General features: G+C 40.4%; 1 protein-coding gene and 1 pseudogene across 2 annotated transcripts; one reads left to right on the plus strand and one right to left on the minus strand.

Annotated features, from left to right (window-relative positions):
- Window positions 1–2,009: 2,009 nt before the first annotated feature.
- DMRTB1 (DMRT like family B with proline rich C-terminal 1) lies at window positions 2,010–11,306 on the minus strand. 2 transcript variants are annotated; one of them, XR_003707214.2, is made up of 5 exons: window positions 10,515–11,306; window positions 8,121–8,347; window positions 5,756–5,900; window positions 4,435–4,566; window positions 3,492–3,597 (listed from the first exon to the last, which is right to left on the minus strand). XR_003707214.2 is itself a non-coding variant. In XM_028733443.2 (4 exons), the coding sequence occupies exons 1-4, from the start codon at window positions 10,945–10,947 to the stop codon at window positions 3,494–3,496; spliced, it is 909 nt and encodes a 302-aa protein (XP_028589276.2). In that variant the 5' UTR covers window positions 10,948–11,306; the 3' UTR covers window positions 2,010–3,493. The 2 variants fall into 2 exon arrangements, 1 of the variants encoding a protein (XP_028589276.2); XM_028733443.2 differs by lacking the exon at window positions 4,435–4,566 and having other exon boundaries at window positions 2,010–3,597.
- A 3,755-nt stretch (window positions 11,307–15,061) lies between these two features.
- LOC114598978 (solute carrier family 25 member 3 pseudogene) lies at window positions 15,062–16,698 on the plus strand (annotated as a pseudogene).
- Window positions 16,699–17,557: the final 859 nt, after the last annotated feature.

A 17,557-nucleotide genomic window follows, 5' to 3' on the forward strand; every position in this document is an offset into this window, starting at 1 on the left:
AGTGAGAACGCTAATTCAAAATTATGCCTACCAGTGAGCAAGGACTAGGGTGATGTGTTTATTATGTATAATAATAATAATAATAATAATAATAATAATAATAATAATAATAATTTTATTATTTATACCCCGCCCATCTGGCTGGGCCTCCCCAGCCACTCTGGGTGGCTTTCTTCATTACCTTTCTGGCAAGATACTCATGACAGTTTACAGCAGAAAAGCACAAAAACAGATGCAACTCCTCCCCCAGCCAGTAAGAAAAAAAATAATGGGGGACTGCAACAGCAGATTTTTAAAAAATAATTTTTGTAAATAGTTAGGAAACGGTCCTGAAAAACTCCACTGAAATGAGTTTTTACTGAACTTTCTTCAGTGGCTCACAGTCTTGAGACTTAGTCATTTAGCATTTTAAACATCAAAACTAGCACCTTGAATCATGGCTGGAAGCAAATCAGAAACCAGCGAAGCTAGTAAAGGATTGGCATAATGTGATACAGCTGGCAGTTGCATGTGGAACTAATGGAACCTTTTGGGCATTATTTAATGACGGCTCCATGTAGAACATACTGCAGTACTGTAATCCAATCTCAAATTAACAAGAAATGACTTTTGGCGTGTAATTCAAAGTTGGTAAAAAGCAGTCCTAGCCACTACTGATATCTGAGCATCTAGGTGCAGTTTTGAGTCTAGAACCACAAACTATGTATACTTTTTTCCTCAATGCTCTCTCATTCAAATACAGATGTATACATATTTAATCATTTAAATAATTAAAACTAACATGATTAATTGACTAAGATTTATTTAAAAGGGTGATAGTCCTATTAATTGGTACGATAAACTAACATTTTAATCTACAATTACAATCTCCTAGTGTAGCTCACCTCCTTCACTAGCGAACTGATGAAATGAACAATAAATTTCAGGATTTGGGGCTCTTGTTGCACCAATAACTACAAGACTAGGTAAAAAAATAGTTTGCCATACTTATGACAACTGGCTTCTCTCTCTCATACTTTCTTATACAGTGATACCTTGGGTTAAGTACTTAATTCGTTCCGGAGGTCCCTTCTTAACCTGAAACTGTTCTTAACCTGAAGCACCACTTTAGCTAATGGGGCCTCCTGCTGCCGCCATGCTGCTGGAGCACAATTTCTGTTCTCATCCTGAAGCAAAGTTCTTAACCTATTTCTGGGTTAGCGGAGTCTGTAACCTGAAGCATATGTAACCCGAGGTACCAGTGTACATCACAAAAGCCCACTCTCATGGATCCACAAACAAACAAAAAAGAAACATTATTTTATATTTAAATACACTATAGTTATTTAGAATATAGAATATTGACCTGAAAGCCAGAAAATTCAAAAGCTTACATCTGTAGCACTACAAAAACAAGCAGATCCCCATACATCATTGCAAAGCAATGATCCATGATCTCTTGATCCAACTGCTGTTTGTCTTCAGGGTTATGAATTTCAAATTCAGGGTCACCTTTTAAATACAGTGTTTGATTCAGAACTAAAATACTAAAAGATAATACTCCCAAGTTGTAACACATGTTCACCTAAGTAGTTGTAACACATGCTCACACAAGTAGTCTTGCACAGCTCTCATTTTGGTTGAGTTTGTACAGAAGAATTTCTTACATGGTGGATTTTGACCTAGTGCACTAGGCCACAATAATTTGTCCATCCTGGCTCATTTGTGATAATAAAGAGTGATTTCAGCCATACAATGATATGGCAAAACGCATCCTGACTAAAATGCCTTTGACTCTGGATGTTGTTTGGTCACTTGAAATAGGAAGTTTTTATTAATCCTTCTATTGCTGCTCATTAGGTAAGCCAAGTAGGTATGCGTTTGAATTTTCCATTAATTCTTCAACAACTGTAGCAGTAATTGTATTCAGATAAAAATATCCTTGTTAATGTCCCCTCCACCTTTTAAACATTTGAAGTCTGTTTCAGAACAAAAATGTGACATTTCAAAACTTAAGGTCAGTATCAATGTTTAATAGATTTAAGCAAAGAAAGTGAAACTAACATTTGTAGCTGGTCTTTTTACAACGGAGCACATTAAAGCGGAATGCTGTTCTTCATCCTTATTCTGATTTATTACAAAAATAAATCTCCCTCCTTTCCTATCAGGTAAGAACTGTGCTCTTTTTCCCCAAAGTAAAGGCTGAGTAAGCAGAGAGTCATCAAGTGCACATTTTCCTTGCTCTTCCCCAGTTCTTGTCTCTGGTTTTGGACTAAGCCATAATTAACATGAAACAGTTATATAAATGACACAATTCAAACACTGAGCATGAAGAGCTACACTTAGACCCTGCGTGCACTGTATATTTAAAGGCCTTGAAGCAGTCAGAGCTTTCCCCAAAGAATCCTGGGAACTTGTTTGTTAAGGGTGCTTAGAGTTGCTAGGGGACCCCTGTTCTCCTCCCAGAGTAACACTTCTCAGTGTGGTTTAACACCCAACCTCTCTTCCCTGAGAACTCTGGGAATTGTAGCTCTGGGAGGAGAACAGGGGTCTCCTAATCCCTCACAGCATCATAAACAAAAAGACCAGTTCCCAGGATTCTTTGGGGAAGGCCCTGACTGTCTAGGGTGGTATGACGCTGCTTTAAATGTATAGTGCAGATGGGACCTTAATCATAGTGGTAACTGTAACTCTACTATCCCAAATTTATCCCAACTGTTCAGCCATATCAACCACAACTCTATTCATGGTCTGTTATCATTAGCAGGCCCTTGAAACTCAACAGTTATTTCCCTATAAACATTTCTGTTTAGGGAGAAGGTTCTTCCCATTATGTGTATTGCAGCTCTAATACCCACTGAAGCATAAAAAAGTGTCTGAGCCATCCCTCTATAGTTCCTCTCCTGAACTTTGAAAGAAATACACAGCTGCAGCACAAGCGTAAGTTAGGGCTGCCAGCTTGTCAGAAAAAGAATTAGCCTGATTCTGGGGTTTTAATACCAGCCTGAAATGGAAGAATTAGTAAATCAAACTTTTCAAACAATGGAGATAATCATTATCGCCTGCTAATATCTACATAGCAAACTCTTGTTGAAGGCTCAGACAGAAGCAGAGAACAAAAGCTGGCAAGCCTAGAAATGGCTAGAATATCCACTTTCACAACCACAGGCTGGGAGGTGGTGTGAAAGTATGACAAGGCACAACTTTATTTGGGGATCGCATGTACTTGAGCACATCTGATCTCCTAACAGTTTATATTAATCCTGAGTTGAGCCAGCATTAACTTCCTGCCCATCTGCATGTCAGAAACCGACTATGAAGATTCCTAAACTTCCACTTTGGCGCTAAGGCACCAAGCAGCGGAAATTCCTGTGTGGATAGCACCTGATAGACCAAATGTTGTGAACAATACCAACCCAAATACTGACGTGACCAGTCAGTGACGCAAAACAAAACATCACTTTCAGAATGGCACCACTTGAAGTCAACATTTGAACATGACTTTTTGGTGCATTTAGTGCTCAGAATATGAGGAACATTTTCCACCGGCGTCTTCCTGAGAAGATGGCAGGCTGCGTTCAGATATCACTCCAGAGTCCTGGCTACCTGCAGGTGTAGCTGAAATACAGAAGCAGAAGAACAATCCAGTGATTTCAGGTTCTTTGTATGAATCTGCTCTTTACAATTAATCCAAGGAATTCTCTGTTTGTTTTAATTTCATGTCCATTTTTGATCTTGAATCATTCAAATATTTGAAATACAAATAAGCTTATCACCTCATGTTATTATAGCTTGTATCTTTCTAGTTTGCAGATGGTGGCTTATTAGATCAACTCCCCAATACTACTGCAAATATACAACTTACTTTATGTAGTCTACAAAGATGCTATAAAATCCTTAAAGTTTCAAACAACCGCCCCCCCCCCAATTGACAACTCTAAAGAGTTTGAGATTAATTTCCAAGTAGTTTGCCCTCTTGTGGCTACTCAAAAATTAAACATCAGAACTTAAAACTCCAAAAATAATTTTCACGTCCCACATTCATGCCATAGAATGTGAGAAAAGAATGGAAAGATTAGCTCTGTTCCTTTAAAATCTGGGGTGGTATCTGACTCATAACCTGAATAGATTACTGAAATTAATGGATTTGTTAGTCTGGGTCATCTACGAGTATGACTTAGAACTGTCCGTCAATGATACCTGATTTTCTGTAAATCCATTTGGCTAAAGATACGTATAACTAAATCCACATAGGACTAAACCAGATAAAGATACTTATGAAAGCAAGGGTTGAAGGAGCATTTCACTACTAGCAGAAGTGTACCTGCCAGACAGCACTATCAGCTAGATCCAGTAGAAAAAAGCATCTTGCAAGCAAAGGAGAATACACATATAGTGCTTTTACAAAATGAACTTTGTTGCCATGTTGAAAGTTAGCAGCTTTTCAAAACATACCTTCTCAGCTTGAGACAAACTGCTGCTAGGAAGCAAACAATTTTTCAGTTTTCAGGCAACCTAATTATGTACACAAAACAGTATGTGGTGCTTCAGAGTATGTATTTAGGTCACATAGTTGTGAGTGATTCTCTGCATCAAAAACAAAGCACGTGTATAGGGAAAGAGTTTCAAGTCCAGCCTTTTCTTTGATGTGCTAGCTTTTCATACATAGGATTTAAAAAAAAAACAACAACAGGTAGGCATGAGCATAAAAATAAGAGCTATTTCATGAGTTATTTCAGCATGTTTATATCAGCCATGTTTGTGGCAGAACAGGAAAAGTCGTTCTTCTGAAGGGAAAAGTTAACTCTGTTTGAAACTGTGGAAAATGTTTCTGTATCACGGCTGTGAGCCAGCCAAAGGTTGCCCATAGTATGCTTGCTTTTCCCCTACACTGGGCTAAAGGCATGAAACCAAGAAAGGTAAATACAATACTTAAGGGGTTTTGTGTGTGTGTGGTTTTTCCTTGACCTTACCAAATCTGAAAGCAGCTATCAATTTATATTTCCACAATTCAAGATGAAAAGCAAACAGGAGCTAAATATTTTAAGAAGGACCATGCTAAAGAGGGAAGTGCTATAGCTCAGTGGTAAAACACAGGGCAAAAGGTTATAGGTTCGATGCCTAGTGTCTCTTGGTAACGGAAATATTCCTGCTTGAAACCCTGGAGAACAGCTGCCAGTCAGTACAGAGTACAGGTGACTCTCAACTAATGCAGGAGTTACATTCCAGGGATAGTGCATAAAGCCAAAATTGCATATAATCAAAACACACTGAGTTCAGTGGCAGGTGGGATTGCCAAAGTCTTTTTTTCTATTGCTGTTTAATTGCTTTTTAATGATAGTTTCTTTTAATGATATGCTTTTAGCTGTTCTTATCTGTAAACTTCCTTGAGTCCTTGTCAGGGAGAAAGGGAGATTATAAATAAATATATAATCATTGTCATCTTTGGGACCCTCCCACCAGGTCTGGCCCAGGCGGTCCACTCCTGTCACTATTCATATCAGGTTACCAGCAGGATACTAGTCACATGGCGTCCTTTCACACTAGCCAACCTCCATGGGATTCCCCAACAGGCATGCTGGGATGGCGTATTGGCATCCATATCAGGAGTCTTTCAGAATAACGGATCCTAACCTAATGCCATGCTTACCTCACTGTAGTCATGTGAAAGTTGTGGCCCATATACTTGTCTCAGTTGTTATTTATCCCCTTCCTGTCTGGGTGGACAGCCACAACACACCTGCTATGCAACAAACGGAACCTTCTGAATGCTTACCAGATGTTTCCTTTGTAGCTTCAGCCACAACATTCAGTGGGAGAGGCGGCGGAATGTAGTGAATCCCTGGCAGAAATCCCTGAGGTATGAAAGGTGGCAATGGAGTGTAATAACCTGGACAAAAATCTCCACCTACATCTTGCATCTGCGTGAAGGCAAAGAGACAAAGGTATTTGGTTTCAGTGTGAATACATAAAAGGACAGAAGGCTAAGACAAAATGTGTTTTATCATCATATAATTCTGAACTGTTTACGAAGATTTGTGGGTAGGTTGACCAGGAGCAAAAGAGGTCATTGTGGCTATGCTCTACTTCCAGTGTCAAATATAGGATGCCTCTGAATACCATTTGCTAGGAACCGAATGTGGGGAAAGTGTTGTGGCACTCAGGACCTGCTTGCAGGCTTCCATCTGGTTGGCCACTGAAAGAACAGTATGCTGGAGTAGAAGGGTCTTTGGCTTTCCTTATGAACTTATGTCCAGGGTCCTGCAGCTTTAATAGTTGTGCAGAAGAAGGAAATTTTACAGCTGTAGCTTGCATTACAAGCTGCTACCGATAAATTACAGGAGCCCTGTCCCTTTTTGCACCTAGCTACCCTATTCCAGGTTGACTGGGGAAATTATGGCAGTTTTCATCATACTGGGAACCCATTTTGCATTTCCATTTCCATACCATTTCCATTTACGGTGTCCTGAGCTTCCATTTAAGTGCAAAACTGTGAACATGGGCAAAGTTCTCCATGTACATGGGCCCTAACAGGAGCCAGATGCAATATGTACTAAAAAAAAAAGAAAAGGCCCCTAAAACCCCAAGAGAATGATTAGTTCAATTATCCAGCAGGTTCAGTTTCTGATGTGGGTTCCCCTAGCGTAGATACCTTGAAACCACCTTCTGTCAAATTCTGTCCGATTTACTTTCACTTTGAAGAAACAATTATCAGTGTATGGATACACTATATTTTGTGCCAACTGGGAGCTGGGTATTTAAAATGAGGATTATTTCTGAGTGAACAACCAAATATGTACCCCACTGAAAGTAAAGGAGAACACCTGAACTTGGATGCGCATATCTGTTGAAAGTAGTGGTTAAATCACATTTAAGGTACTCCACACCTGGCATTTTGTGTGGGATAGTCATGTTTTGTTCACTTACTCTTTACAAGACAGCTACACAGCTGTTGCATTGTAATTTTCCTGTTCTACTGTCTTTCCTCAGAAGAACAGACATACACCGAAATGTCTGACTTTATTATGCAATTGATTAATCAGTTTCCATGAGGCATCCTGATGCCTAACAGGCACCTTTTTCAGAAGAACAGAAGAGTAACGCAATCTCCACAGGTGTGGATGCCCTTAGAAGTACCGTACTTAAATATCTTTTTAGAACAGCAATATTTTCCTGTGGGCATTGATCTATCACAACATATATATGCTGTTACCTTTGTGGTGGAAACAATTTTATTACTCTGCTTTTTTAAAATTGATATTTTAATTAGCACTAAAATGCTTTTCTGGCTTTACTTTTTTTTATGAAGTAAAAACCCCTTTCTTGTCAACACCATTTTAGCAATTTGGTTAATGGCAGTGATCAGGGAGGATTTTTAGTTTTTATTACCACTATAATACCCCTTTGATTAAAAGCAGATAGCCATAAAATACACACTGGCATTAAATATTGATTCAAAACTAAGCAAGCTGCTAAAATGGCACCAGCTTCAAAGGCTGTCTTTATTTTTTCATTTAACAAAATTTATAGACTGCTTTATCAGTATAACAAATGCACGCTTCTCTTCCAGTAGCTGCTCACATGATTTGGACCTTCTTTTCCACCCACATCAGCTGTTTCACATCCAGTAATGAGGATTTAACACAGCAGGTCTATACATAGAGTAATAGTGTAGAAAGTCAATTCCAATTGTAGCTTACAGCAGAAAAGCCATGAATGGATGGCACTAGGAGCTGCCTGTCTGGAAGCTCATTCCAATGTGCATCCAGTTTGTACAGTTCCTAATAGTAGCCGATCTGAAACACTCCCAGAGATATTATCTATATTCAAGACCAGGAGTTGGAAAGGTGGAAAACTCAATAAAATTAAAGGGACAAGTTTTGTATAACCCTGAAATTTACCCTTTTTTTGTTTTGTCTACATACAATTCAAGACTGATGCTACCAGAGGCAAAGGGTTTTCTTTCTTTCTTTCTTTCTTTCTTTCTTTCTTTCTTTCTTTCTTTCTTTCTTTCTTTCTTTCTCTCTCTCTCTCTCTCTCTCTCTCTCTCTCTCTCTCTTTGTAAGGATATTTCAAGACCTGAGCTCCTGCATTCAAGCAGAGCTTGCATTAAGCAGTACTATGGATAAAATGTCACTTACTGGCATAGAAGCAACACCTCCTGGCCCATGACTGCTAGGAAAGTGCCTGAAACCTGCTTGCAGGGGCAAGACAGAGGCAGGTGAAGGGCCTCTGTAGCCTGTTTGGTTGATAGTGAATCCAACAGAAAATGGATGGTAAGGGTACATCCCAGAGTACCCGGGATACACTTTTGGAGTCTCCCTGTCCACAGATTCTGGGCCCACAACAGCACATTCTTGAGGCTGGTCTACAGAGAAATAGAATAGTTGAACGGAATAGTGTTATAAACAATATATGTAAGATTTCCATGTATTTTAGCATCTTGAAAATGCTGTGCTTCCACTATTTGAATATTCATGAGTAGGTCCTTTTTAGATGTCTTCCCAACATTGTATGATTGAGATTGTATGAGATGATTATCCAGGACCAGTTCTATGCAGCTAGGATGCTTAAATTGCCAAAACATGGGGAGAAGGTCAAAACATGGGGAGAAGGTCATAATTCTCACTGCACTGGGGCAAATTGCCAGGTCTGTTGGAAAGAACCTTACAACTGGGTTGTACCTACATAGCTGGGTTCAGAGGTGTACTTAGGGGCTGGTGAAACAGGCCTTTGCTCAAGGCGCAGGCCCAGGGAGAAGCAATAATCACCCCAGAAATCTTTCTCCAGCTATCTCTGTAAAGTTGTGAATTTCGACAAGAGTGGGGAGCTGAGCTGTAGGAGAAATGGCAAGGTGGTATGAAGGTGGTACTGTCGTGGTGAGATCAAAAGTGGAACAAGCTTACCATCCTTATTGCACCACAGAACAAAGACATGCAAATGTTTTCACCCTTCCTCCAATCCTCACACTAACTCTGGTCACTTCAAGTACTTAGGTAGCATAAAACGCAGCAATTTCTAATGTGGCTATTACGGTAAAGTCAGATTTTTTTCTGGGGGTGGTCCCACCAATACAGCTCCTTGCCAAGGGCGCAAGGGACCCAGTTACGCCTCTGGCTGGGTTATCTAAATGTTTTTACAGCTATGTAGAGGTACTCGTGGATAAATGGCTCCCACCCAGCTGGAGAATGTCCAGAGACACCATTCCTACTCACAGATTAAAAGATTCTAGACACCATGTAGTATTGAAGCAAAGTTAAACACTACCAGGGCCTCTGAATTTGCAGCACTTGTGGCTGGAAGATTTATCAGTATTTCGAAACAAAACAAAACACAACCTGATGCATTTGAAAACAAGCTCACAGATTTAATGCTAAGTTTAAATAAAAGAATAACATATAGGCTGTTTTAATAGTGTTTAGTACACTGACAAACCAGTAGATAGCAAACCACAATTAAAGGTAGCACAAAATAGAGATAATAGAATGAAACAGCTAGAGAGCATGTTGAAGTCATATTAACCACATATTTTTTAGAACTGAACCAACATGTTCTGAAAATTTAAAACTGAGGAAAATTGCAAAGCTTAAATACAACATTTTGCAACATATATGTTTTTGATAAATTTGTTTTACTTACAGCTTGTTGATTTAAGGCAGTATTGCTATCAACTTGCTAGATTTAACATTTTCTAAACTCCATGTTGTTACTTTAACCCTTAAATTCAATAATGAGAATGCTGACCAAAAAATCTAAGTATTGTAAAATAAAATTTAATTTTGCAAAATTAGATCTTGATTTTACCCTCCCAAAATTCACTGCAGCTCTAGATATTTGTAAAAGCAGCCACATATGAGACCACTTTCATTGCAAAAATAATTTTTCGTAAGACGACAGTCAAATCCCAGGTTTGCTTTTCTCTTTTATATTTTACACACCCGGTCCCAACAAATGGCAGTAACTTCCCTGTTTAGTTGTACTGGCTGTGATATATTCCCCTTGCTAAAGGAGATGTCTGTAAAATACAACAAACTTCATTTTAAGTCTAGACTCTGGGTTAGGCTTGTTGCTCTATTGGCAATTCAGTGCTGCGCAGGGCCTGCTGCAAGCTCATTTCACTCTTAAAACAAAGACCGGCTGCATAGATTTGAGGGGTGGTTTTTCTTTCTTTTCTGCAACAATGAAACATGGTCAAGCAGCCCCTAGACTAAATTCCTGCAGCTACAAAGTCCTCAAGCAGGATATGGAACTGCAAAATAAATAAATAAATCCATGCTATCTTTTCAGGGAAGAAGAAATCCCAAAATAGCACCAGTACCAAATCTCCACAACAGAAAACAGAAATTATTGAGGCAGAGCAGGTGGAACATTTGGTGCATATATGCAAAATAAAATAAATAAAAAATATTATTATTATTTATTTGTACCCCGCCCATCTGGCTGGGCAGCTTCCAACAAAGATTAAAAATACATTAAAATAATGGCTATGAACACACCAGCCTGTTTGAAGCAGAGCTTTGAGCTGGACCACATACCTAAGTCTATGAAAGTTGGAGAGCTGGGTTTGGGTGGTGTCCTGGCAGTCCTTGTCCTCATAGAGTGGCTAACTGCTGCAGAAGTCCCCTTGGCTCCTTCCTGCACAACAGACCCCTGGTTGTGGGGTTCTGAAAGATTCAGCCTGGAGCACTTTCTGCCGCTACCTGTGGTTGCCACCTGTTCATCGCTTGGACTGTGCTGACCAGGTGGCAACATTTCCCTGAGTGGCGAGTCCGGTCCCTGCCTCTTCAAGGCCTTCTGCGCAGCCATGATCTTCTGGCGTTCAGTAATGAGAGCACATTTTTCACATGGGCACTGCTTCCAGCGGCAGTGGCCTGCGTGGCCCTTCACGGGTACCACAAAGCCGTGGTTCCGGCAGCGTGAGCATTTGGGGGCCCGGAGAGACTGAGCAGCTGCGTCTTGAGACTCCATGGCAGGCAACCCTCTGCAGGCCCACCACACCAAGGCAACAGGTCTGAATCTGCTCTTAGAAGCTGCAGAGAATAGCTACAATATAGCTAGTAAGCCTGGGCCTGCAGAATGGGAGGAGTTCAGCTCCAAAAAGAAAAGAAACAATTGGCCAGCCCCCAGAATACAGTAGAATTCCTGTAGCAGACTTCAACAGAGTAATAGGTGGATGGGTGGCATTGCATATCCTCAAAAACCTTTGTTTTTTTAAAATCATACACACAAAGTGTTCTAAGCTTGCTGACTCCCTTCTCCCTCTGTCAGAAAGGAGGTGGAGCTTTTGGTTTAAGGACTGCAGGCAATTGCTAACAGAAGATAAGGAACTCAGTGGTCCTGCAATAATTTTTCTTAAGAAGCAGGCTGCTCAATTTTGAGCTTTAACAGGACATGAGGGCAGCAGCATTCACTGAGATAGTGTTATTTTACTGGCACTGGTTCACCCCATGGCTCAGTGATTATTGTGCTGGCCCTACCTGGGGCTGCTTAAACCAGTGTTGGCTTTTGGTTAATTAAAAACTGGCCAGCTTCACATATTTTATAAGTGGAGAACATGTGGCCCCTCAGATATTATGGGACAGCATCCTCAATGCTTTGTTCATTTTATTATTTTTTTCCATATAGTTTTCCATATAGTACATTTACAGAAACAAGCAACTTATGTATGCCTTTAGTTATACAATACCTTATTTTCATAAAATAAATGAAGGGCAACCATAAACTATTGTTTCACACAAAAATATTATTTCAGCTGTTTTTCCACCCATTTCTGCCAGATTTCTTGGTCGGCTTTTACTGCTGGACAATTATGGATAGCTCATTTACGGGCACTAATATGCCTTCTTTAAAAACTCCAAACAGCCACACAAGATATTCAGTATGTTACAAGGCAAGCTATATAACCATCAAGCTAATTGCTGTACACTGTACAGTACTTAATTGTGCAAAAGTCTGTTAATAAATTGGGAACCCTGTTCACACAGGGTCATAGGTATACACACATAGAGGCCAATTTCACACTGTTATTTATTTGTTGTTGTTGTTTAGTCGTTTAGTCGTGTCCGACTCTTCGTGACCCCATGGACCAGAGCACGCCAGGCACTCCTGTCTTCCACTGCCTCCCGCAGAGGTTTATTTGTTATAAATATTTATATCCCTTTCTTCATTGCAAGCAATTTCAGAGTTACAAGTTAAAAGTATCATGCATCAATATAAAAACAACAACGTTAAAAACAGAAACAGATAAATTATAACCAAAAAGGTCACTTTCACTTAACACATAGAAATCATGGGCAGAGGCAATGGGTGCAATGCTGATCCCTTCTTATGTATGTATATACTGAAAAACAAAATAAATTGCAAATATTTATTAAATCAAAGCATATAAATGAGAAAAATATAAAAACTCTGCAATAACTGAAATATAAGAATAAAAAGAATGTATGAAATATAAAACTGCAATTTATAAATGGAAAGCAAGGTTAGAGTTGCAAATAAAATAATTAACCAAACTACCAATAATGCATGTATACGTGTTAATTCCCCCTAAAATGCACCTTCCTAAACTTCAATCAGTCCAAACTGGTTAAAAGTTTTTCTAAATTGTCAGTCTTATAAAATTAAGGAAATGGTTTCTGGGGACTCAAAGGAAAAGTTGAGGTAAAAAAAGAGGGTTTTTTTTTACAATGGTTAATAGTGAAGTCTGAGCCTCCCAATGGAACAAACAAGAACTAACAGAAACAGAATTTTAGTGAAAATAAAAACCTATAAAAACTGCATCAGTTTTTAAAAAATGTCCATTAGCCAAATATCCAGGTCCAAAAAGGCTGGCTTAGAGAAAATGGCCAAGTGCAGCTTCAGAAATTCCCTGATATCTACAAAACTTCATGTACTGTTTACCCAGCTAACCTCTGAAGTGACTGTGTTCTTTTCATAATTTATATTGTTAAATATGGGTGCCGCTAACCTTCTGAAATGTACAAGAATCCAGGACTTTCTATTGTGAAGGAAACAGATCTGGGAACACATACCGGCTTTAAACCATACCACTACTCCAGGAAAAAGAAGCAGATGTGGATCACGAATCTGGTTCATTGTCCACAACTCTAATTTTGTGAAAATAGATACTTTCAGAAGTCCTTTCAGAAACTGCTCAGGAGCTATTGTGTCCAACAGTTGCTGAAAGGTCAACTTCTGCTAGAGGGTTCTGCTGTCGAAGAACTTGACCTACACAGCAGTGCCTCCTCCAGGCACTGCCCTCTCTAGCTTTTTGCTACTTCACAGCAGGACAAGCAATCTGCTTTAAAAGCAGACCTCCTCTCAGGCCCTGACATTGTCCCTCTTGGCCATTTTTGTGAAGCTGCAGTTTGCTTGCAAAACACAGTAACATGAGGAAATGAAACAGCCACATACTGTAGTTAGTTGCCTAGCATTCTCCTTTTGCATGTAGTGGGGACAACTAATATGCTCATCATTTATCCTTGAAAACATTAAACTTAATGGTGCTTCCAGATAGCACCTTATTACAAATGGGCCATTTACAGAAAGCAAATGGGCAAGAGGTATTCTTTAACTTACTGAAAATTCCATGGAAAGTGTAAAGCCAGATTAAATAGAGGGAAATACAGGCTGTCATTTTTGTGCCAATGATGTTGTGTGGGTGCTGCAAAAAACTTGTATGCATGAACAACATCAATCCCACAATAAATCCCTGCCTGAGAGCACATTGAAGCTTTGTTTCCTTCATTACAGTTAAAAATTTTGAATTTAAATTTAGCACTATGAATATGAGGTAGAGTCAGAAACAAACATTTATGCAAGTTACTTTGCATTAAAAGGGGAATGAGGGCATATTAGTAGCTCTCAAATATTTAAAGTGCTGTTTTAAAGAAGACAGTGAACGGATGACAGTGAGAGAACGATGAAAGGTAATAATCTAAGCCACAGCCGTAGTAGCAGCGGCAATGGCAGCAGCAGAGGTTTGGCCAGAAAATAAGGAAAGCTTTGCCAGGTCTATTTTATCTTTGTCAAAACGTATTTTCAGCCTTCTAATACATTCTTACAACAGTGTGGAAAATTCTTAGCACCACTCCCCTTTAGCCCTAGAGCACAGGAAGGCAACCTTCAGTCCTCAGCCTACTTTTATGTGACCCTCGGACTAATTTCCTGTAGGTGAGGGAAAAGTAGGTTTCAGAAAGAGAGCTGGGGAAGAGAAGGGGTGTCCCATACACTTTTGTCTCTGGCTCCACCCATCATTGGTATGTGGTCTCTGACAGATTACACCTGGACACACACTGGAGGGTTAATTTGACTATGAGATGGAAATATCCAACTAGCTTTATGTACATTACAATCCCCAATAATACACTCAGGTTGAAAAGATCACTATTTTAAACTCTGATGCTCAGAAATCTAGTGGCAGGAGACACTTATTTATTTATGTAACCTTGATCAAAGACAATGCAAAATGGCTGCCATAGGCAACAACAACAAAAAGATGCAATGGTACTTTCTACCACTGAGTACCATTACAAAACAAGCACTGGTCATGCAGATCTGGCAAAACTTTTCTCAGATAATCCATTCTACCACAAAACACTATCCTGAAATCCCCACTTCTCTGTATCCCTCTTTTATCCTGTAACTCCCATTATATTGCCCTTCTCCCCCCCCCCCCGGCTTTATTTTCCACTAACAACCTACTTTTTTTCACAATTAACATCCACTAAGTAATGTTTGTTTTCTAAGTATCCATGCACCTCCTCCTTAGGAGATCATGGTGCCATTTAGTTTATGCTGAGTGACATATAGCCACTAGGACCGTGCTGGCTATCTGTTAGCCAGTAACATACAACCACTGTCTACTTTATTTACATCAAACTCAAACCTTTAGCAGTTAAAAGTTAAGGCTTAACATATTTTGGGGAATCCCATGTTGTCTTATTTCTCCCAAAGGTGTTAGGAAGAAATGAATGAGTGAACAACCAGCCTCTGGTTATTTAAATATGGAAGACAAATGCATTTTTACATCTGTTACTTTTAACCTCAAGCAAACTCTTCTACACTGTGGTTAAATCTTACTATTAAAGAGAGTCTAATCCTTAGGGCAACATAACCAGTGCCCATCCTCTTTTATGTATTTAAAAGCCTGCTTCTATAGTGCTAGGCCTGTTTTGGCCCACTGAGGCCTTGTGGCAGTGTACACTCCGCACCCACTGGGAGGGCCTATCCTTCCTTTGGAGGCTGAGTCTCTATGGTTAGAAGAACCCTGGGATTCGTGGCAGTTGGGAAAGTAGCCATTAATCTGCTCCTGGCCCTTCTCCCTTGCGCTGAATATGCCTTGTCCTTCTGCAGACCAGGGAAAATGCAGCTCCTGGAAGGAGGAGACTAGCAGCACCAAGTTCACCACCTCCCAGAACATACCTTGGCTGTGGAGTGCAGCTGCCTATACTTCCTGGAGAACGGGTATCAACAGCAGATCCATCAGCAACCTGGAGAAAATGGAAATGGAGGCCTCTAGGTCTTGCACATACCCCCACCCCAAGCTCTGGTCTCGACTCTGGACAGTTGCTTGCCCTGCTTCCTGGAGCTCTCAGGGAAACAGCAGCGGCAGCCCTGCACCCCCACTTTTGTGCAAGGCCTCAGGCGGCTACAGGGCCATGGATGCAGCGGCCTCCCTGAACAGCAGTCCACTCTCTCTGTGCAAACATCGGCGCTGCTTGTCAGCAGCAGCTGCAACCAAAAAAGCGGCCCCTCCTCCACCTCCACCTCCACCTCCACCAGAGGAAGAGTATAGCTGTGAGTATGGGTCAACGACTTACCTCATACTATGCTCCCTGGGTGGCGTGGTGAGCTGTGGCGCAACCCACACAGCAGTATGCCCACTGGATGTGGTGAAGTGCCGCATGCAAGTGGAACCTACGCGCTATCGGGGTCTTTTTCAGGGGCTTAGTCTCACTGTGCAAGAGGAGGGAATGCATGGTCTGATCAAGGGGTGGGCTCCAACAGCCATAGGCTACTCCATGCAAGGACTTGCCAAGTTTGGCCTCTACGAGTACTTCAAGATATATTACTCTGATTTGTTGGGTCCCGAACAAGCTTATCTGTGGCGTACCAGCGTTTACCTCGCTGCTTCAGCCAGTGCTGAGTTCTTTGCTGACATTGCTTTGTCCCCAATGGAAGCTGCCAAGGTACGAATTCAGACCCAGCATGGCTTTGCCAACACACTGCGGGAGGCAGCTCCCAAGATGTACATTGAAGAAGGGCTGTGGGCTTTCTACAAGGGGGTGGCTCCACTCTGGATGCGGCAGATCCCTTACACCATGATGAAGTTTTCCTGCTTTGAAAGAACTGTAGAAGCTCTCTACAAATACGTCATGCCCAAACCACGGGATCAGTGCACCAAAATGGAACAACTTGGAGTCACATTTGTTGGTGGATATATTGCTGGCGTCTTTTGCGCTGTAGTCTCACACCCAGCTGATTCTGTGATATCTGTGCTCAATAAAGAAAAGGGCAGCACTGCTGTAGGCGTCCTCAAGAAATTGGGCATGAAAGGCATCTGGAAAGGGCTGTTTACCCGCATCTTAATGATTGGCACCCTCACTGCCCTGCAGTGGTTCATCTATGACTCAGTTAAGGTTTATCTCAAGCTACCCCGGCCCCCACCACCTGAGATGCCTGCCTCTTTGAAAAAGAAACTCTCTGAAAAATAGATCCGCACTGTGAGGCTATACTGCTATGTTTCAAGGGTGTCATATGTCATAGTTCTATAGGAATTTCTACTCTACTAATATGTGGTTATGAGTAGACTGTAGAAATCCATCACACACTTACTCTGAATCTAAAACTAAGCTGCACAGTGCTCCAGCAACGTATTAAGTAAGCTACTTAAAATAACTACTTACTGCATGCAACACATGATTTAGCATAATATTTTCCCATATTTTATTTAGCTATTAATTGCGTTCAAAATTACATATTGCATAATTTGGTATATAGTTTTTATAGGCTGTTAAATATTTTAAGGTTAACATAACCAGCTAATAGCAACTGCTAGATGAGCTGATTGTTTTAATACTGTTGTCATGCTCTGAAGATTATTGTCATTTGTCAAGTTGTTAGTATTCACTATCAGATGGCACCCTTATTATAATATAGCAAGTTGTAGATCCCCATGTACATCAGTTGTTTGAGACAACATCAAACATACATACTTTAAAAAGTAGTACTCAAAAAGTTAGTGAGGTTGTTTTAGAGAATACTTTTGAAGATCATAGATTTTGGTGAGAGAGCCTGTTTATGCATGCAGAAGGGCAGGGCATTTTATTTGATAGGCCTTGCCCTATGCCTCACCACAAATCTCATTGAGAGTATCCTGGGCTTAAAAAATGATGAGCATCAGACATGTTGGTAGTATTATATTGATTCAGATACCACAGTATGGAAAGGAAGTCCTCTATGCTTGGGACTTGGCTGAAAGTTGAATTTGTATGTTCCTTTAATGCGTATGTTGCACTTTCCCTAATTTGTATAGTTCATTGTCCTGCAATTTCATGTGGACACTTAATGTTCACAT

Source organism: Podarcis muralis, chromosome 5, assembly GCF_964188315.1.
Source record: "Podarcis muralis chromosome 5, rPodMur119.hap1.1, whole genome shotgun sequence".
NCBI classification, from domain to species: domain Eukaryota; kingdom Metazoa; phylum Chordata; class Lepidosauria; order Squamata; family Lacertidae; genus Podarcis; species Podarcis muralis.

Bases quoted from the DNA above. Each gene is read 5' to 3' on its own strand.
- DMRTB1 (XM_028733443.2), bottom strand. From the start codon at position 10,947: ATGGAGTCTCAAGACGCAGCTGCTCAGTCTCTCCGGGCCCCCAAATGC. The intron at 5,901-8,120 runs GTAAGTGACATT...GCCTTCACGCAG, and splicing joins GAGGTGTTGCTTCTATGCCA to ATGCAAGATGTAGGTGGAGA. The intron at 3,598-5,755 runs GTAAGCATTCAG...TCTGTATTTCAG, and splicing joins AGCTACAAAGGAAACATCTG to CTACACCTGCAGGTAGCCAG.